The sequence below is a fragment of the Patiria miniata genome, unplaced genomic scaffold (assembly GCF_015706575.1).
Source record: "Patiria miniata isolate m_02_andy unplaced genomic scaffold, ASM1570657v1 HiC_scaffold_14, whole genome shotgun sequence".
NCBI lineage: Eukaryota > Metazoa > Echinodermata > Asteroidea > Valvatida > Asterinidae > Patiria > Patiria miniata.
Window position 1 is genome coordinate 5,139,134 of NW_024037052.1, and position 21,712 is coordinate 5,160,845.

Here is a 21,712-nt window from a genome sequence, read left to right on the forward strand (position 1 = left end):
TATTGTTCCTCTAAACCACCTATTCAAAGCAACGTCATCAGTAGGCCTACATACTATACACTCTTATTTCCAATATTTAAAGATTCACCCTTTTCATAATCATGTGACATTTCACTCCCACCGACTGAAACTATACAGGGACAGGGGCGCAAATCCTGAGGGTGGGTTGGGTTGGGGGGGGGGGGGGGGGGGGGGGGCGGGGGGGGGGGGGGGGGGTATATCCCACCCCACTTTTTGACCAGGGGGCCTGAATCATCCCCCCCACACACACACATACACACTTTTCGTGATGAGAAAAAAAAATGCGGATTGAGGTATTTTTCGAACATCAACAACCAAAACGTATTCAATAGCATTAAAAGTGGAGAAATAAAGTACAAAAGCTGTGGTGTCCATCCCTAGCCCCCCCCCCCCTTCCCCGCTTTTCGAATTTCCACAGCCGGGCAATTTTTGGATTTTGGTCATCCCGACCCCCCCCCCCCCCCCAACTCGCCGGCACAGATTTACGCCACTGCACAGGAGGTTTAGGGACCAGCCTGCCTCTTCTTTTCAGATTATTTCAATCCAAAGTAGAGTTAAACTTATTAACGCTCTAAATCGTCTAGTCCCCATAGTTTCACCCGGGTGGAACGGGTGGCCTGCCCCTCCCCATCCCCCCCCCCCCCCCCGGCTTCTTGAGTTTTGGGGAAATGGGCAGCATGACCAAAGCCTTGAAGGGTTCATTAAATATATTTTTGTAAGGAACATAATTATTTTGCGCAACTTTCTACTCTTCTTATGTATATGAAAACAATTTGACATCCATTTTTGGTTAAAATACGTGCTTTGGCACATGCAAAATGATTTTCAAATTGAATTGATAATTTTCCAGTATTAGGCTACATTACTTATGAGCTTTCCAATGAGACATCGAACGAAAAAATCTGCCCATGAAAAGTAATCAATGAATCAATTTTAACTTTTGAATTGTAACTTAGCGGGACGTTCCTAAAACGTTCCTGATGTGCGCAATTTCTTAACTGGAGCGCGCCATTTAAAACCAATTTTTAAAACTCTAAGGCCTGCAAATAGAAACAAGCAAAATGTATTTGTTATAGGACATTACCAATTCCTATAGATATCGTTCGGAAAAGAAAATCAAAATTTGAAAAAAGCACCTTTTAGAAACTTTAAACATTTCAAATCGTCCATGTTTTTCTGGACAACTATTAAGGGCACTGTTGCTGTGGCGTCATTTCGGGGAGAAAGTGTTCAGTTTAAGGTTTTTCTGTTCAAATTGTGAACCCAAAACTTTGCTCATTGAAAACATCCATGAAAAAAAATTGCCCTCTGGCTTATGACTCCATGTACTGACACAACAACGAATCAACAAAGAACATATTAAATTTACGACAGCAAAATATGAAATTCTGACAACTTTTGGTACTGAAATAGCTGTAACATTGAGGTTTCTGCTCACACTTTTGCTCATGAATATGGAAATTGCATAAAAATCCACAAAGGCACCAAAATACCCTTGAAATGGCAAAACAAAAATTGAAAATGAGGTTAAAAGGATTTTTATTTTCAAAAAATTATTGCATGGGCCCTTCAATAACAATAAATTTCCGTTACGAGTATTTTGGTTTTACCTTAACGCAGGAATGATCTCGGAATTTCACCCATCCATCTGGACACTCTCCGACTGTGCAACGAAGCTCCGATCTCTGTCCGAGACACATCATGATGGTCAAATACAGTAACCATTTCCTTTTCATGATTATCATGGTGATCTATATCGCAGATTGCTTGAAATTCCTCAGCAAAATAATAAGACTGTGAAGCGAAATTGTCGGTCCGTTATAAAAACGGACGTTCTGCTGGATACTGGCCACTTGCAGATACAGCGAGTTTAAATTTAAGCGAATTAAGCCGAGGTAGCCCGAGTGCTAGGTGTAATAAACCTATAACCCGAATAGTAACCATGAAGGTCTATACAATACCGTCTGTTTTAATGACGAGCTGTAATTATCATTCAATGCTTCTGTTCGATAGCCAGTCGGGTCTTTGGTTGAAAATTGTGAGAATCAATTGATTTTGTTGTTATTATCATAAAGATTTTCCCTCCAAAATTACGGTTATAATATCTCAATTGTGTGAAAGATAATTAAGAAAGCACGTTCTTCTCGGTCAAGGATGCAGGTGCGCATGCAATAGACCGAAATCACACGTTATTGAAAACAAACCGAAAATCTCATTTAGTAAAAAAAACTCCGAGACTTACCTTTTATGAAAAGACTTTAGGTCGAATCATCTGATTGAGCATTCTCTTCACGGGGAGTTCACTTCGAAGGTGAAACCTCAGTATAAAAAGAAATCATGTACTTTCGAACCAGGGGCGGCGGAACGCTTTTCAAATGGGGGGGGGGGGGGGGGGGAACATCAAAAAGGTGCTCTTGCTCAGAAAAAAGGGACACCTTCTGTCGGTGTGAAAGTGGAGGAAAAGAATATGGTCCCGTTTATTTCGCTATAAACCTATATGACAAAGAACAAAATTATGAATACGTTGTCCATCTTGCTCTTTGTGTTTTTTTATGGAGAGACCATTTTTTTTTATCGCGAGGCCAGTTTTCCGGCTTGAGAGGGGGCACAATTTTAATGTTGCGGGCGGGGCACTATAATTGTGCTTTCGAGGGGCAGTTTTCCATCTCGAGAAGTTATAACGAGAGGAGCACTATTGTTTTTGATGGTCAATTTTTCCATCTCGAGAGGGGCACAATTTTATTATTGCGAGAGGGGTATTTGTGCTTTCGAAAGGTAGTTTTCTATCTCGAGAAGGTGCACAATCTTGTTAATGCGAGAGGGGTGTTTTGAGGGGCAGTGTTTGCATTACAAGAGAGGAGACAAGTGTAGCGCGATAGTTTTTTAGTTCACTCGTGTGCGTTGAGGGGCAGTTTTGTTTTCATCTCGAGGCCGGGGCACATTTATAACCGCCGGAGAGGGGCACTTTTGTTGGCCTGTGAAAATCTGGGGGGCAAGTGCCCCCTGCCCCCCCCCCCCCCCCCCCCACCGGTTCCGGCGCCCCTGTTTCGAACAATACAAAATACAACTAATTTTAAACAATTAAAATCATACAACAGCCAAGACCGAACAAAATCACCGCGATGCTGATCACAGGGGGTCGATCGCGCTGACATTTTCTGTCTCAGTTTTAAGTCTAACGGGAATTTCTTAATGCCAGCTGTTGTATTGCAATGAAGATAACCAACAACAATGGAGGAACATCAGGATTCCAAAAAAGAAAACGACAACTTCTCAGTTGACCAAGTACCACATGCAAGTCTCCAACAGGTAGTCGGCAATTTGGTTAAATTCGGCAATTTGGGTTGGAGGTCGGCCGTCGCTTTTTTCAAGTTTAATTTTTTACACCAAACTCAAGAAAGAAACAATCATCGGTCAGTCGACCACAGTTATATATATTTTTTCGTTTAGCTAGTTAGGCTAGCAATTCACCATGGCTTGAATTTGAAAGTAAGATTCCACCATGAAAGTTTAACAGCGCCCTCTATAAAAGAGTTGTTTGCACCTGTAAGAAAGTGACAAGTTTTCTGTTCGGTTCGACTGTACTACATTAGTTTGTATTGGTGTAACATTGACAAGACGCCGTCGTCCCGCCGGGCTCACGAGCAAGTGGTTGTTGGAAAAGTCGGTTGCATACTCGAAGAATTCTCTATGGAGGTAAGAAAATTGACTTTTTGGACACTGCTAATTCAGTTTGACCCTTACAGTAGGCCTACTTTTGGGAAAATCTTATCTCCGTTTTCGGATGTGGATTAAGATCGATACTGTGATTGTGAAAGTAAACAAGTTGAAGGCCCGTAGCGTTGGTTTGTACGGAAGACGCTGTTATAGTAGCTTGCGGGCGAGGGGCGGGTGTTACGCGGTGGGCAGCCCCATGATTCTCCGTCGTAAGCAGCCACGGGTTGGAAGTAATCCGTACTCGTACTGGGAAAGTCATAGGCCTAATTTATGTGCTAGACCGAACACTTATTTTAACTGGACGAAGTATTGCCAAGATTTCACTTTAGTAATTCCATGTACGTAGATCAGTGCATGTTTATATTACAAAAAAGAAGGATCTAAGTTTTAGTTTCGTTGAAAACTTTATCACGACACTAGTGTGACCACTGTGTATTTTTCTACATAAAAATCTAGATGTTCCTCCTCCCCTGGAACAACTTGGAAGGCACTATACGATGTAGGCTTTAATAAAGACTGCTTGTTGTGTTTGTGGAAAAGCTTTGTGACATTTGATATCCAAATTAATTCTTAATCTTTCATTTGATTTCTATTTCTATCAACGAGTGACATTTAAAAAAAAAACTTCAAACAGTGGATAAATAAATATGTGGTTAAGTTACAAAAAAGATATCTTTTGAACACCCAACGTATTGCTACAATGTATAATATGAATAAGTAGAAGTTATTTTTGTTTATTTTGTTCAACATTTTTCTTGAAATAAGCTGTAAATACCTCCACATTGAACTTGTTTGTATAAACTTTGATAAATTGATGTTTCACATATTTGGCCAACAGTTGGTTCAGGTCTCAAGTTCTTGGAGAATGATGTGCGGTCCCATCTAGTCAATCAGGGATTCAAAGGACTGGTTCATTGATAACAGACTCATTTGAAAGAAAGAAAACGAAACAAAGATGGCCCCGGCACATGGATACACCTTGGGCCTCTTAGTGTCCTTGTTAGTTGCGACACTTTCAACAGCAAGGGAGTCTTCCAACGATGGTGCTTTCAAAATTGGTGAGTACTATACTACATACATATTTTGTGTTTTGGGACAGGTTGACCATGCATTTTTCTTAAAGGCATATAAAAATAATATCATATGCTTTTCATGCATTTTGTTCATTTCCAATATTAACACCAAAGAAGAATGGTCAAAACCTAGCCTGTTGAACTTTCAGTTCATTTGCCCTTTTTGAGAAAACAGTGAAAAACCATGCACAACCTTTTGATCACGAAACATGATTCCGTCTACAGCACTCTTCCAAAAATCAGTCAATTGACTGATCGTTGGAAATCTCCTACATTTCTCTCGTTCTTTTAAAGGACAGCAAACCAGACAGAATAATTTCACGGGGGAATTTAATCCAAGTAGGCCCTAAACTTTTTGATACTTTTGGGTTAAATGCAATTTAGGATCCTGTATGCCCATTATGCCTTTAAGCCAGTGCAAGTTTACATACATCATTTATGGAACTGAAGGCAGTGAAGATGACAGTATAACTATGCAAACATGCAATCCACTCCATAGAACTAGCCTTGTTAACTTGCACCTGTTTACAAATTGAAAACTTCCTGTGTACAATTGAACTGTCCTTGCGTCTTTGTTGCATGGTTTAGGTGCATTATGATTAACTCTTTTGAATTAGAAAAGGAACCTGTGGAATTTTCCCATAAGAAGCCCTTAGTGTAGAGTTAAGTGGTAACCCTATGGCACCGTGGCAAATACTCTTAGGCCAAGAAAAAAAATGAAGACCTTTGTTTCAGGTTACCCCAAACAACCTACGTTCTGCAAAATCATGCAGAACCTATATTTTTGTTTAAAAAAGAAAAGAAAAAAATGAATACAAAAAATAGATAAACAAATTAAAAATAAATTTTTCAGGATATCATCATACATTTTTTGTTATTTTAATTTTGTGTCAGTTGGTCGGCAATGTGGTCTTGCCAAGCCGTGCAGTGATGCCTCTAAACAGTGTAGGAATTGCAGAAGGAATATTTGATTCACATGTTAACTGTTGTGAATGCACCTGGAAATATTTATAATAATGATAAAAACTTAATCGACCATCATCCTGCCCTGTTTGTTAAATGGCTATAAACATTTAAAGTAACAACAACAAAAATCCACCTTTTTTCTAGTCTGAGTATCACCCGTTGTCACGGAGTCCTGTCTCCGGTCCAATGTCTGTTATCTAAGCATGCAGACTTATGCCACCACGCACGCCAGCCGATTGGAGTCGACTTTACTAATCATGACGTGTCATTTAATTCCAAAATCAGGACTAGGTTTTTGGTTGGTCGATTCGATGCAGTGTTTTGTAATAGAACAACTGCCGGGCGCGAATAGATCTACAAAACCTAGACACAAACGTGATTGGCCGGTTCTATTATGGCTTGGCGTATCTCGTAACAATCTTTACACAGCTTGTGACCCCAGACTTTTTTTCTTAATTCACAACGTAACCAAAAATATTAGGTGTCTAGGTTTTCCATAACGAGTCCCGATATAGAAAGTGCCCGCTGAATGGTCAGAATGTTGTTGCATAATTAATCGCCGAATCAGCTCACGTAATATCTTAGACCCTTGCATCGCAAGAGACTATTACATTTTTCCCCAGGAGAAAAAACATCATTTTTTCTTGGCCTGAACAAACTTTGTCAGCAAGCCCATGTACCGGTATATAAACTAATAATGCTAGTGTTGTATGCTCTTGAAGCAAATTGTTGTGTTGTGTTTGGATGTATGCGAGGATTACAATCAGCCTGCAAAAGGCCACCATTCACAATCATGGACTCACCCCACAACTTGCAATAGTGTTAGTGAAAACGTTGAATTGCCATAGGCTTTGTACCTTACTTTACCACAGCATTAAGATGATCTTCAAATTTACAATGAGCAGGCATGCATGGCTGTGGTTTGTAAAGCACAACAGAAAATCCTCTGGTCAATAATGTGATTGTGTCAAGTGCCCCCCAATGAAAACATGTTATTGTTACTAGGTATACATGTAGGTGTATTTATGCATCAGCTCACACTGGAAACTCACGGTCAATATTTTTTCTATTTCCCTTGTTTGTCCATCACTGAGCATTTATCATTGAAATAACTCATTATCATTTAGGGACTACCAGTGTGAGGACCCAGTCTTCACTGTGTGATAATGACCAGGTTGGGGGATGGGCGCTTAATGGACCAAGCTGAAGGTCGATATTTCCAGACTTTTTGTGTTCATGTTCAGGGTTCGAAATTAGCGGTAGCCCGCTAGCCAATTGCTAGTCAAAACAGCGGCAGGCTAGTCAAACTATTTCTTAACCAGCCTGGCTGGCGAGTGAAAAATTATTGGGATACGGCAAAGATGAACATACAAGAAGAAATAAATCATTAAATTCAGAAAGAAAACCCCATCAATTTGTGTCTAATTTTATCAACTGTTTTAAAGGGTTAAATTATTAGATCTGTTAATCAAAAACAGTGACAAAATTGCCTCAGAATTGAGCCTGAAAATACACCATTTTGTATTTGAGATCAGAAAAAAATACGTGCTTGTGAAAATGCCCACTGGCTAGTTAAGAGTCCGTTTCAGTAGCCCGGCTGGCTAGTGAACAAACAAGTTAAGGTCGAACCCTGATGTTGAGGGGCCACATTTTTAGCTTATGCCTGTGATATGCTACCCTGTCTCTTCAATGCGTTATTCATCTTCATTGCATTGCAACTTACGTCCAGGGTATGAACTTCTGCTACTGTAGCAAAACTATTTACAACAAATTGTTTTTGGATTTTTACCTGACGGAGGAAGCTGCAATTTCATTTACATATTCCTTGTGTCCAGAATTATACAAAGGTGCTCAGCAGATCCACGCTTGTGTCATAAACATCCTCAGTGCGAACATGTCCTGTGAAGACCAATTCTGTGCGCTCATAGCAGCTGTGTTGCATACACTCGCGTATGCTGCTGTGTTGTTACACAGCTACCGTAGGACTGTTGTAAATTTGGCCACTCATTGGCTTACATGATGCTGGATTAACGCTGGTTCAGGGGCCATTTATCACATGCACCCCCACGTACTTGAATCTCGACCAATCAGAAGCTATCAACTCTCCAAAGTATTTATTAACATTAAATTAACGGTATTCGACTGTGCTCAGTATTTCTTTTGGAATAAAACATTTCTCCCTTTCTTTGTGTTCTAGACATGCTGCAAGTCTTCAGAAGTGGGGAAACAATTAAAGGAGTTTCAGATGCGCTAGGTTCGCACGTCGGAACACTCTCATACAGAGTACGTCCTTCACTTCCCATACTCACACTGCCTGCCAGTGCTGTGCAAGAACTTCGCAGTCATGACAGTAATGCTTTAAGTCTAATCATCACAGCCAAGCAAGTCTACGAGAGTGCGGGGACGCTCCTAACAATAACGACCGCGGACAACAGTCCATGGCTCATGCTCAGTACCAACCTGAGAACTGGCCTCATGCGATTGAAATACCGCAACGTTAACGAGAACGCCCTGAGAGAAGTGTTAACCTCGTCCCCGTTCGTTGAGACGGACTTGCAGGAATGGGCACAGGTCGGGATCGTACTGTCGGGTACGAGTATGAAAATTTACGAAGGGTGTACAGGAGTGAAGGAGGTGCTGTTGGAAGAGGGCGCTATAAATCTGAGGCTGCCTGAGGAATCAGTCGTCTACGTTGTGCAGGGGTTGAAAGGCAAGAATAAATTCAGTGTAAGTTTTCTGTCATTCCCCCCCCCCCCCCCTTTTAGGCGGCTTATTTTGTCCTCTTATGTTTGGTTTTATTTTAAGCCATGTATTTAGTTTGTTGCAAATAGGCTTTTGATAGTTGAGACTACCTTTCCCTTTCGTTCTTGACGCTGACAAGTTCTTAACCTCTCATAGATGTTATTCAGTGATGCTTTAATTATAAGGGCTGAATGAACTTGAAATGCATCCATTGTACAGTGTTTGTATGCAGTGTTCATAAGGTAGCTCAAAATCGGGACATTGATATTTGTACTTTTTGAAGAAAAAAAAAACATTTCAAACTACCGGTATGTACATGTGGTAACTTCAGTATGATGTTGCAGTTATGTGAATGTTGCAGAATCAGCCTAAGGAAAAAAAAACAACTTATATTCGGTGAGCACAAATTTCTTAATTATAGAATTGAAAATGCAAGTGAAACCCTTCATATTATAATATCGTGTAACAAATTACAAACTTTGACAAAAAGAAACTAAGTAGGAAAACTCTCATAATTTTGCTAATTCTCTGTTGCATTTAAAATTTAAACCTCATTTCATTATTCAGCAACTGAAATCTCAGTTCGCTATAACAAAAATCCAAACAATTGAACAAAACCACAATGTAAAAAAATGTATCTTACTCCAAACCTTGTTTCCATTTTAATTTTTTTTTGAAATTACGAGTTAGTGATATGTTTGTAATTTACCTGTTTAACTTGTCTAACAAAGCATTAATTAACAGCACCTTTGGTATACTCGATCACTTCCCAGGAACATCAAGTTATACTTTTTAATATAGTGGCAAAACACTTGTTGTGCAAATTTGTACATAACTTATTGTGTTTGGTCTTTTATATATTCTGATGGGGTAAGGTCACTGTTCAGTTCTTCCACATGATTGAACTCTCACTGGAGCAGAAAATGTTGGTCCATCATTTAGTAATACTTTGTTAAATTGTTGCTGAACATTTACTAAGTTCCCATTTTTTACAATTTCCAAACACATCAATAATTTCTTTATGCTATTTGTCAATGTTGTATCGCTGTTTCATTATTGATATATAATTGATATACGGATGCAGCAGTGTTGTTTTCTCAAGGGATGTATACCACCCCCAATTCTGTGACCCTCCATTGTGCCCTGTGGGAGACCTCAGCCCAGTAAGAACCCTGGCCCTGTTAAGAAAATAAACAAGGACTGTCCTGTGCTCAGTGAAAACTAACAGCTTAAAGTTTTATGCAGCCAGGGAACCATGATCTTGATTACACCATGGAGCTAGGAACACACACCAAGGACCCTATCCATCTTCTGGTGAAGGTTGATGGACTTTTAAAAAAAAGTTTGCCTAATGTCTGGAGTTTTGCTACCCTAACTAAACACAACTACTTTTTATAGCTCCATGTTTCTAGCATGTGATCTGCTGGGTGGAAATGAGTCAGATGAGGCAGATCCTATTTGAAAGAGCATTAATTAATTAAATTTCAGGCTTGTAGTTAGTTTGTTGGTGTTGAACTAGCTTGGGATGTGTACATTAAGTTCTCAACATTTCAACCTTTGTCATGATTCCGGTATCTTCTCGTTTGGGAGAGATTTTGCTTTCAACAAGCTTTAAATTAAAAAAACCCATAGAACTTAGAAGTCTTACCTTAATGAACCAAAGTTTGCAACTAATGTAAATTTAACTCTTTTTGTATGGTGACCTGCATGTGGGCAGAAATTGCACAATCTAGAGACACATAACCCTACATTGTATGTATTGTACATTGGGCATTGTTTTGATCTGAAAATGCAATTAATTCTGTACTCTAAAAAGAGTCCATTTTGAAGAGTTGCAAGAGGTTGTAAAACCATGAAAAACAGCAAGAGGCAAAATGAACCAACATAAATATATACGGCGTCAACTGTATTCCACACACACTTTCCTACTTTAGCATTCTTTATTTTTTACTTTGCTCCTACTTTTACTACTTTTTTTCTTGAAATTTCTACTTTTTTCTAATTTTTTGCCTGTTTTTTTTAATGTCCTGGGCACAACTCTGAAAATTGGAATCTCATTGAATATTTGTCATAACAGTGTTTTACACACTGTCATGTAAATCATGGGCTTGGGTTCAGGAGTACTGCAACTGTACTTCCAAGAGCTTAGTTGAGGATGGAGCACAAGTGTTGTGAGTACAAAACATGCCAAATGAGGCTTATGATGCTGTGGACATGGGCGAGTATCAACGAAAACTACCCCTGAAAGCCCGCAAAAATCCTATTTTTATCCTGATTTTGTCATCCAAAGTCCTAATTTTGTCCCGTTTCTCCTACTTTTTCACCTGGGTCTGCTTAAAGGCCGCTGCCAAATCTTATGGTAATTTGCACAAAAACAAAGTTGGTGGTCCCTTTGATTACACAATTCCAAATAAATGTTCCTTTATTTATTTAACAGGGTTGGATAGAAGAATTCTGGCTGTATCCGTCAGAATTAACTACGATGCCATGGACTTGTCCTGATATTGAAGGTACTTATAATAATTCCAACAATTGTAATATGTTTTCTAGATGTTCTTATGAAACTCGACTTTTTGAGAAATGAAATTGACTTTAGTTGAAACTCTAAGAATTATTTAAGTCGCATTTTATCCTCTGATTTTTTTTCTTGAATAAATATATACATGTAAGACACATTTTTGATTTCAGATTGGGCAGCTAATTTTGTTTCACACTCTTGAAATGAAAAAAGTTTTGAAAGGAGACACTTTTTGACTTGAAATCAGAGCTTTTTTGATCGATCTGTTTTGCTGATTAGTGATTTTGTCAGATACGTTAAAAAAAAGCTTTGAATTGCTGAAAATGTTGCATGGTGCACGCCTTGTTGGCACCCCAAGTCTGATGTGTGACACATACTAGGTGTGTCTAGATCCAACTTTAGATCACGGATGTAATAAGGAGTTACTTTTGTGTAAACTAAACAGTTGTGTGTGCAAGGGCATACATATATACTGGGGGGAGTGGGGGCTGGGTTGGGAGGATGTACATTTCCTTTTCTCTTTTTTTCCCCTCCCCCCTCAACTTCCCCATCCTAAAAAAAGGGGAAAAAACTCGTTGAGAAAAAGAAATAAGGAAATCTATGAGAAAGTCTTTGCAAAAATAAAAGTATGCAGGCATTTAACCATAAGATCGCATATGCCATAAAAATTATCCAGGTAGATGGGTAGGAATATAATTTCATTTTGTAACTTTTTATGTTTGTCTGTCAGTATTTTATACTCACTTTCTTTACATTAGGATACCTTTAATGGTAGTCTGTGTAATTAACCTGTTTCATTGTTTAATTAACAGATACAGCAAAAGCTGGCATGTAGAAGATATTTGATGTTTTCAAAATATATTTAAAAAAATATTTTGGCCAAATGTAGATGTAATGAGCTTGAGGTGAGCAATTTGGTTGCAAAAAATCCACATACATTAAAGGTTAGGTTGCTGTTAACAAATTTTTTTCCAGCTGTTCCCTCCCCCCAATAAAAACAACAAATAAAGTGAGACAAAGAAATACGGAAATCTATGAGAAAGTCTTGGAAAGTCTATGAGTAAGTCTTTGAAAAATACCATATGCATGCATTTAACCATGACATGAATGTAATAAAAACCAGAGTGGGGTTAATACCTCAGTTTGAATAAAACAAATCAGACTTTTCAAAATGGAATCCCCCCATTAATAAGTCTTACACTATGTATATGCACGTAGTTTGATTAGGCAATAGTGTTTTCGCAGCCCCTGTTTGTATAGGAAGCCATTATTTTCATTCCAATGAGCAATGGGTTGAAGGAGAGTTTGTCATATGATGTCTAGCCACACATGTCTGGCTGTATCTGTGATGTCAGTGACTCGTAATTCATTTGGAGGAAGTTCACCTTCCTTTGCCCAACTTGCTGCCCCTGGTAATAAAGACGCTGAACAAGAAAACTATTATAATCACATTGAACCCTTTGCCCCCAAATCCCCGCATTATTGGATCTGAGAAGGTCAATGCGACCCTGCTGTCACCCAAGTAGTGAAGTCACAAGAACAGCCTTCTTCCTTCTTTTGGGTGAAAATAAAGCAGAAAAATGTTTACAAACCGAAGATTGTCAACAAGTGCTGTGGCTTTTTATGCACAAAAGTGTACTGTGGTTGATCAAATTGAGGCTCTACAACAAAACCTAGTGCCAAAAAGTGACATAATGGTCACAGAAGATGAACTTAAACAAAAAAGGTTTGACACGATGAACTATTGTAGAAGGTTTTTATCTGAATTCAAATTTCTGTCACTACATGTACAGTGATACTAATATTAATGATAACTATGACTAAGCATGCTACTTTTTGTTCTGGAAAATATGGTAAAGGTTTGAAAAATGACAATTCAATTGTAATTTCTCTAACTGAATCATCACAAGTATAAGTAAATATTGGGCTCTCTGGTTGTGTTAATTGAGGTGTTTTTACTTTAGTTTTTAATCTAGCGAGTAACACAATTCTAGCATTTGCACTGTCAGACAAAAGAATTTGTACATGTATGTGTACAATGTAATGGACTTTACAAGTGAACTAAAGTAACTTAAAACCCTTTTTAAATCTTAATTTGGTGGAAGGGGGAAGGAAGTGCCACTTGTTCATTGTGGATTGACGACAATCAGTGTACAAAACTGAACAAGCTTTTTCAATTCCCCAATGATGTAAGTGTTTACAAAAATGAGATGTTTTGGGGGTGAATTGTGAACTGCTATCCACAACATTTACTAAAGCTAGAGAAAGTAGATTTTGATTTTTTTGGTTGTGGTTATACAGACAACCAATGTTCCTGTGCGTGTACGGTTTTTGTCTGTTGAGGAAGTTACGAATTGTCTTGTGTGTTTAGAAAGGCAATAATGTCTGGCAATGGTCTGGCATTTGAGTGTACTTCGCATGCTTTCCTGTGGGAAATGCATTGACTTCCTAATAGCTTTGGCCGTGGCAATCTCTCAAATCCAGTGGCTTTTCTTTTTCAAAAACAAATGGACACAATATTTTTTTCTTGTGGTATTGCATGATTGGAACAATCATCTCTGTAGACCCACACCATGGCTCTTTTCACACTGCAAGCTTGGTTAATTTGGACCAAGTGACTGTTCAATTCACTCAAATTGTGTCTGCGCAAAACAGTATAGAGTATAAGCTTGAGAGTTTCAAAACAGTTGATCCATAAAGTGGCTGTGCATGTGATTTGTTTTCAAATTTTGCATCAAATTGAATGTCACAAAATCATGTGCATACTCACTTGAGCCGAATCAAAAATCAAACATTTTGGGTTGTAGGCCTGTACATGAAAAAGGCTAGAATGCACGTGCACAAACAAAGCCATTGCAGATTATAGTAGAAACAAAGCCATTGCAGATTATAGCAGAAAAACTGAGAAAACTAACTAACGCAGGCAGACAAGTTAGTGTGTAGATTTTCTGTAAAAATTATAGTAGGAGTTACTGACTTGGAGTTCTAGTCATTTAGTCATTGCTTGGAATGTTGTGGAGTTCAGTTTTTCAACCTTGGCCAAGTTCATTCATCCGACAATGTCATCGCTTTTAGAGAAAAAATTATTCCACCTATACTCTTTTCAGATTACTCTTTCAAAAGCCCCATCTATACACCCACGACATCATGAGTGTCATAACTGTAATACTTATGTAAATGAACATCCTACTCCATACTGTCCCTCTATGTGTTTTTGTTATTCATAGTGTGGCCTGCCAAAATGTTTGTCAGAGGAAAGAAACCCACAGACTGACTGTTTATACCCACAATATCCTGCCTTACAATTGCAAACAGATTTTACGAGACTCGGTCTGGAGGTCTAGCCCAAGGAGTCTGATCAATGTACCTTTTCTCCTATTTTCAATGTAAAGGGAATATACGACATTTGCAAACATTGAAAAACAAAACTGCCAAATTATCACGAAATAGCTTACTGGACTGTTAGTGAATGACAGTCTAAAACATCCTGTAAAATCCTGGCACCTGGTGTGTTGACATTGTCAAGAAAAGTGGTATTTTTCCAACGCTGGTCGGCCGACCAGCGTTGGAAAAAACTTTTTTTTTCTCAAATACTGCTCCCAATTTATCATATTTAGTGAGCGTGTACAAGCCAGCTAGACTGACCTTAAACCCCCATATTCATCAATTACTGAAAATTACAGCAAAAGCAAATGTTGTATTTTCCCTTTAATTGAGACTTTGGTATTCATTTGAAAAACATAAAAAGAATAACTTCTGCGGCATCATCTGCAAACATTTTTACAAATATTATTATTTTTTATCTGCATGCAATTATAATGGGCGATACCTTTTTTTTTTTTTTTAGTGTAGCAGTTTCATTTTGGGACTACAAGCAAAAATGAATAGAAAAATTAATTGGAGTAATTTTTGAACCTTTTATTCAACAAAAATTATTACAGAAATGTAATAATAATTTACTCACTATTTTACCAAATTGAACAATAAAATTTGAGTTACTTTGTGTTCCTCGAAGTTTTATCAGACACTGTATCATCCACAGTTGTCTGGGAGTATATGTCTCTTTTAAAGACAGCCATCTCTGTAGGAGAACTGCACCTGCGTATTTTACGCATCAAGCACACATTGTGCAGTGTTGAAAATGTTCCAAACACGCGCGCTTGTTGCTCGAAATGTGTTCGAAATACGACGCAGCCAATGCGCGTTATGCAAGTCGACGCTCAAAACGCTCAAAATACGTGGCTGATCTGTAGGAAATGACGCGTCATTTGAGAGAGACCTATTGGAATATATATCTATCAACCTTGTATTTAGGAATTCAGTTTGTTTCTGTAGTTTGTTTGTGATGTGTCAGTTTCTCACAGTATCTGTGTTGTGTTTTGGTTTCTAGAAGCACCAAGTAATGATTCCACTATCGCACCTCATGACACACAGAGTGACGCACAGGGTGATGCACAGGGTGATGCACAGGGTGGCGCACCCAGTGACACCAGTCATAATACACCCAGCACATCTCACACTAACCCCACCGTTCACTCTGCTAATGCAACCACCAGTACTGCCTCAGATTCCTCACAAGGAACGGCCGCAGACGTACTCAGCGATGAGGCACCAATGGAATCGCCATCATTGTCTGCACTTAAAGACGCACCAGTCTTTGAATCCAAAGCAGCGTTTGACCAACTAGTCCGTGAAGGCCTGCCCAATGCAAAGGCTGCACAAACTGCTACAGGTTTGTCTAATACAATACTCTCTTTTCTCACAACTTGACTTTCAGTGGTGGATCTAAGGGGGGGGGGGGGTTGCAACCACCACCCCCATCCCCGCTAATGTTATGATGCTAGTCAAATGGAACTTAAAATAAGAGAATAAATGTGTGCTTTGCAGGTTTTAAACACTTATGTTTAAGACTGGTTGGAGTCTGGATGCTGGTAATTACACGAGTCGAAGGCGAAGGCAATGAGGACTGTGAATGTTCAACCAATAAAACGGTACAAGGCACCGGATTTCATAGGAGTCCAAATTTCATGTGACACTGGAAAAGTGTTTAAGACCAGCCAGCCAGTCTTTATCAGCTGTTTAAAACCGGCAATATGACAGGCTCTCGACCAATAGGAATGGGTAAACTGTCTCGGGTATTTATGAACAATAAATGAACGCTAAAGTTCCTAAATTGATTCCCCCAGACGGACCCCCCCCCCCTTTTCTTGAAAGCTAGATCTGCCCCTGGATTACAGTAAGAGCTCTTCAAACTTGTAAACCTTGATGGAACATTAGACCCATGTTTGAGTTCTTAAAGAGACAGATTTCTAAATTGAATGTCAGAGAAACAGGACTTATAGTGGTGTTCCCTAACGTGGCGCACTTCGACGTTTACCCCAAATTTCCTCATGTAGTGTTGCCAAACTTCTTTGTTGACAAACTTCAAATTTATTCAGTGAAATACTGGAACTTTCACCTTGTTAATGCTTGCTATTTAACCTCTGTGAACAATTTCGGTTTCGTAAAAATTTAATCCAAAATAAAACATCAGCTGAGTGTTCCCTAAGGTGGCACACTTGAATAAATCTCGGAAAATTCCAAATTAACATTCAGGAATTTCTCTAAAGTTGATAAATTCTGATAGACCATCATAATCTCTACTTACATACCCAACTGAGTTTGTCAGAAAAGTATTTTTTTTTTTCCTTTTGGGGGGCATTTCAAAGGGTTCACTGTATACTTCGAAATAAAATCAGAAAATCACGCTGAAATTGTTCTTCCAACATGCTAACGGGTAGATAAACTCGTGATTTATGAACGGGAGTGTCAGTTAAAACGTTAGCTCTAGCTAGGCGATATAGGCGAAAAATCAAAGTGTGCCACGTTAGGGGCCGCGCCACATTAGGGTACATCAACAATACAAACCACATCGTCAAAATGTTGTCAAAAACGACTGAATGATCTTTCTATCTGTTCTTTTGTGAGAAGAACCGGTACCCTTTAGAGCCAAACAGTGCAATCTGAATGAGAGTGCTCCTTAACTAGTTCAAATTGTGGCTGAGACTGGTCATTACATTCAGTAAAAGACTTGTTTGATTTTATTATCATTTTGTGGAAGCAGATCATAACTTGTCTGAAAGGTAAGCTGTAGACTTCATTTATAAATGTAAGCATCCATGTTTAATTCCCCTAACGCACTGTGGTATCATCATGCAGCAATATCCCATGCACACAATGGAAATGGGATGGACTTTTTCACTGGTGATTTTAATCCATGCACTTGAGTTTTGTTGGTAAGGGTTAAACTAATACAACTTCCACCAAGAGAGTTATGTGTGACACATGTAACAAAGCACAATGATTTATGTTTGACTTACTAATATAATGTGAGAAGAAATTGAAAAAATGACCAAAACACATCATGTAACTACAACATTGTGGGGTACTGGTGTGCTATTCCAGGGATCACGGGTTTGAAATATTGCTGTCGTCAAATTTCTTTAGATGAACTTACAATGAATTGAACCAATTATGAATGGCAGTAGGACTCGCTCAGTAACAGCCATCTCTGTAGGAGTTCTGCATATTTTACACAATCAAGTACGCATTGCACAGTGTTGAAAATGTTCCAAACACGCGCGCTTGTTGCTCGAAATGTGTTCGAAATACGACGCAGTCGATGCGCGTTATGCAAGTTGACGCTCAAAATGCCGATGCACAGGGATGGTCTGTAGGAAATGACGTCATTTGAACGAGACCTATTGAAGGCAAATTTGAGAGGAACTGCAAAATATGGGCATACTTTTGGAGGACTTAATAGACATTTTGGTCAAACAATTGTTGCTTAAAAGTTAAAATAGCCCTGCTTCATCAGTTGACCTCGGTGAATCTTGTTAATTATCAACTTGGTGAATTAGAAATGTGAACTCTGTAAGGGTAACTTATACCTTTCCCTACCCTGACCCAGACTATAGAATGCAGAGGTTCATTTGGTTCTCATTCTTTCTCTCTGTGTCAGGATGGGTGAGGGGGTTACAGGTATTTTTTAGGAATCCTTTAAACTTTCTTATTAGTATACAAATATAAAATGGTTTTGATACTAGTTCTCGAGGTATTGGAAGTTGACAGAATAGTTTGTCAACTTTCTACACCAAGGAGACCTAATATCAACTACCCCCCTATATTTGTTTTTCCGATTAAAACAATATACCTCACACATATTCACCAAAATTTGTTGGCAGAACATTGCCGTGTGTGCTGCCATCTTTTCATGCAGCTAGGGTGATGTTTGCGCTTATGCACTACCCATGTGCTATAGTTACATGATTGTTTACTAAAATGCATGCGTAGTAGACTAGTGTATGGGTAACCCATGCGATAGTCAACTGCGCATGCGTATTTACCCTGTGTGCATGCATGCTTTGGTAAACAGCAAAACTAGCCGCTGACATGTGATTGTGAATGGACCAGTAAGACTTCAGCTCTTGCTCATCATGGGCGTAGCCGGGGGGGGGGGGGGGGGGGGGATTTACCCCCCAATATTTTGTAAAGACTGCCTTTTTCTATTCAAATGCCATTTTTTTCACCAGCGCTTACCCCCCCCCCCAAATATTTTTGAACAAGTCCCATTTTTAAAAGTAAGGCCAAGTTCGCGCAAGGACTATAGTTGACCAATGGTTAACTAACGTTTGCCCGAACTCTGTCTAGTCAACGGTGGTTGACTACGCTAGTCGACTATTTGGAACCAGCCTACTGGGGTTGGTTGCTTTGCTGGTAACCACTAGCCGCGTGCATTCACAACGCTAGCAGAGAGCCAGGATCCAGAAGTTTTGCGATGACATTTTGACCAGCGTTTGACTAGAGACATTCGCACGTTGCTATCAGTGCGCAGGCGTAAGGTACGTCACAAATCAACCACTAGTCGACTAATGGTCCTTGCCCAAACTTGGCCTCAGTGGTGGCCTTTATGGTGCCATCGGCTGTTGCTGGTGCCTTTTTTGTTAGTTTCGCGCATGTATCGCCGTTTAAAGCACCCTATATTGTCCGTTAGTGTGCATAATCGTCGGTTTTGAACAGCACCCCCATTGACAGATGGTACCAGCCCCCAGCGCCCCCATAAAAATGACTGTGCTATGCCACTGCTCATGAATATGTATGAGGTATACTAATACAAAATCATTTTAGCCTTTAAGTGGTTTGCATGTAGCATCCTATTTATGTACATGTATGAGAAGGCATTTCCAAGGTTTGTGGTCTGCGGTCCCTGTCACTAGGACACATCAAAGAATGCTGTGGCTACTGTAATTACACGTGACAGCCAGTAGCTGGTATCCTGTTGAGAGGTTAACTGGTTCCATGTGTTGGCGCATGCCATCCCGGCTGGACGTCTCTTTATAACTCGCTTCATTCAGTCGGTCAAATCATGATTGAAATTCTTGAAAAATCATGTTTTCCTGTTTGCAGAATAAAAGTTCAAATATCCAATAGTTGTTTTTCCACTTACGGGATATCATTTCATTTGACCTTTTTGTTTTGGAGTTGTAATTTTGTTGTTTGTGCTAAAGTGCTGCCATTGTAAAATCAAAGTAATAAGCTGAAGTGTTCTCAAAAATTCTTTTGCTGTTCATAAAGTGATCAATATTTTAAAATCGTTGCACTGACATTTATACAGGGCGGTGCAAAAAAAGGGAAACCTTTTGACAGGAATTTTAACCTACTTACTTAACTTATTCAAACTAGTTTTTTTTACAGTGTAGTGAAGTATAGCTCATCAACCATACATGGTGAAAAAATATTTCAAAAAATCGCAAGAATAGTGTTATTTATGCTAATTTGAATACAAGTCACCGAAATCACTTGTCCTCGTGTAAGTCTAGTGCAGTGTTTTTGTCTTCAAATAAAGCTCTTGAGCTCAGACAAGCAGATGGATTAAAACCATCCGTGGACAAACAGGTTTGGTACATGAAAGTTTTAAACTACCATATCTCAGAGACATTATATGCATTTACAATCATTTTTTAGTCACTTATGTTTAAAGATCAATATTTTAATATAATTGAATTTTTGAAATAAGCTCCACAAGTACATGTAGGTGAAAATTGCTGACAGAAGTGGGTTTCCTTCTTTTTGCACCACCCTGTATCATACAAGTATTTCTGCAAATCTTAACTCGAAGGTTTTGGTTCAGGCTGAAGGGCCTTGTGTGTTCCCATGTTCAGCTTTTCAACAGCAACTTAAAAATAGCATTAAGTATTAGCCAGCATATGGGCATATAATTGTGGTTAACTAATTACAGTGTTGCTTTGTGCTTCCAAGGCCTTCTTCCTTCCTGTCCTAAACAAAAAGACCCTTTGCACTTTTGTTTGTGGAGTATGCAAGGTCTTACTGTGTTTTTCTCTCCCAAGCCAGTAAAATGTATGGAAAATGAGTCTTCCAGCCAAAGTTGTTTTGGGAAATGACCGGAATCAAAAATCACTGGTAACCAAACTGCCTTGAAAAAAAAAAAAAAAAGATTTTAGACCAAACCAAATTGAGATCGGGGGTGTAAAAAAAATTCTTTCGCAAGGGTCAATTGTGGAAAATCTGATTATATTATATTTAGACAGTTTTGCTTTTGAATATCAGATATTTTTTGGAAATTGTATAGACAGTCTTGTTAAATTGGAAAAAAATTCTTTGGATAATTTATTTTGCTACAGCAGCAAAGTTTTTAGTTCATTTGCATTAGAAAAGGTGATACATGTAATAGACAAAATAATTCTCCATATTTGCACGTAAATTGTTCATTAATTGGTTCCATAAATGTCTGCATGTTACAGGAATTTATACGTATAGGCCCACTCTTTTTATACACTCAATTGTGCTCTTGAACAAAGACACCGAAAAAATGGGAACCGCCAACATAGGGCTGGGTAATCCGGAGGTCACAAGTTCAGACCCTGGTCCAGTCAATTTCTTTGTTCAACTTTTAATAATTATAATGCTCCTAGTCAGTCAGTTTCCCATAAGTTTATTTCAATTTTTTGAGTTTTTTTTTCTCTGCATGGCCACTCCTGAAATTGGTTAGTGTATTTCATATCTCTTGTGCTTTAATCATATTTTATTTGAGCAGAGCCAGGGATACTAGAGCAGGACCTTGGCTTGTCACTTCTGACGCTGCAGGAAGAACGCATCCTGGAACTGGAGACCATCGTACAAGACATGAGGACCATGATGAACATGCTCAAATCACAGGTAGGCCTGCTGTGTGCACGCAAGAGTGTCCTCAAAATGATTTAGAAAATTAGGATTAGGAATGAAGTGTTCCATTTATTTATTTTGCGATGGTCAGGTGACCTGAAAAAGCCAAGTGGCTACCTTCCAGGATGGAATGGTCTGTCACGAATTTGTCCGCTCCCTCATTGAAATTGATTGACTGTGATTTTGTCCCCTCCCCCCAAAAACCCTGAATGTGCTGCTGACACTGAACCAAAATTAATCTCAAGATTAATCTGAAATCAAATCTCTGAAATTAATCTCAAGATTTCAATTGCTAACTTCAACGAAAAACAGACTATTTCAGGTCTTAACCAGTTTGCGTTGGACGACGTAGTAACAGGCATTGACCGTTTTTTTACACGGGGGTGGCTGACGGGTTAAGACGTCGATGACGTCTAAACATGCTAATCCCTCGTGCCTTTTGTACACACACACA

At 38.9% G+C, this 21,712-nt stretch overlaps 1 protein-coding gene across 2 annotated transcripts in view; it reads left to right on the forward strand.

The window, feature by feature from the left end:
• The first annotated feature begins 3,571 nt into the window (after positions 1-3,571).
• The window catches only part of LOC119721939 (kielin/chordin-like protein), a 137,557-nt gene continuing 119,416 nt past the window's right edge, over positions 3,572-21,712 (forward strand). The window contains exons 1-6 of one of the 2 annotated variants that reach the window (XM_038191895.1): positions 3,572-3,717; positions 4,577-4,796; positions 7,975-8,504; positions 10,957-11,029; positions 15,428-15,769; positions 21,131-21,252. In XM_038191895.1, the coding sequence (XP_038047823.1) occupies positions 4,694-4,796; positions 7,975-8,504; positions 10,957-11,029; positions 15,428-15,769; positions 21,131-21,252 (1,170 nt within the window). In that variant the 5' untranslated portion in view covers positions 3,572-3,717; positions 4,577-4,693. The remainder of the gene's footprint in view (positions 3,718-4,576; positions 4,797-7,974; positions 8,505-10,956; positions 11,030-15,427; positions 15,770-21,130; positions 21,253-21,712) is intronic. The other variant, XM_038191896.1, reaches the window with a different exon arrangement.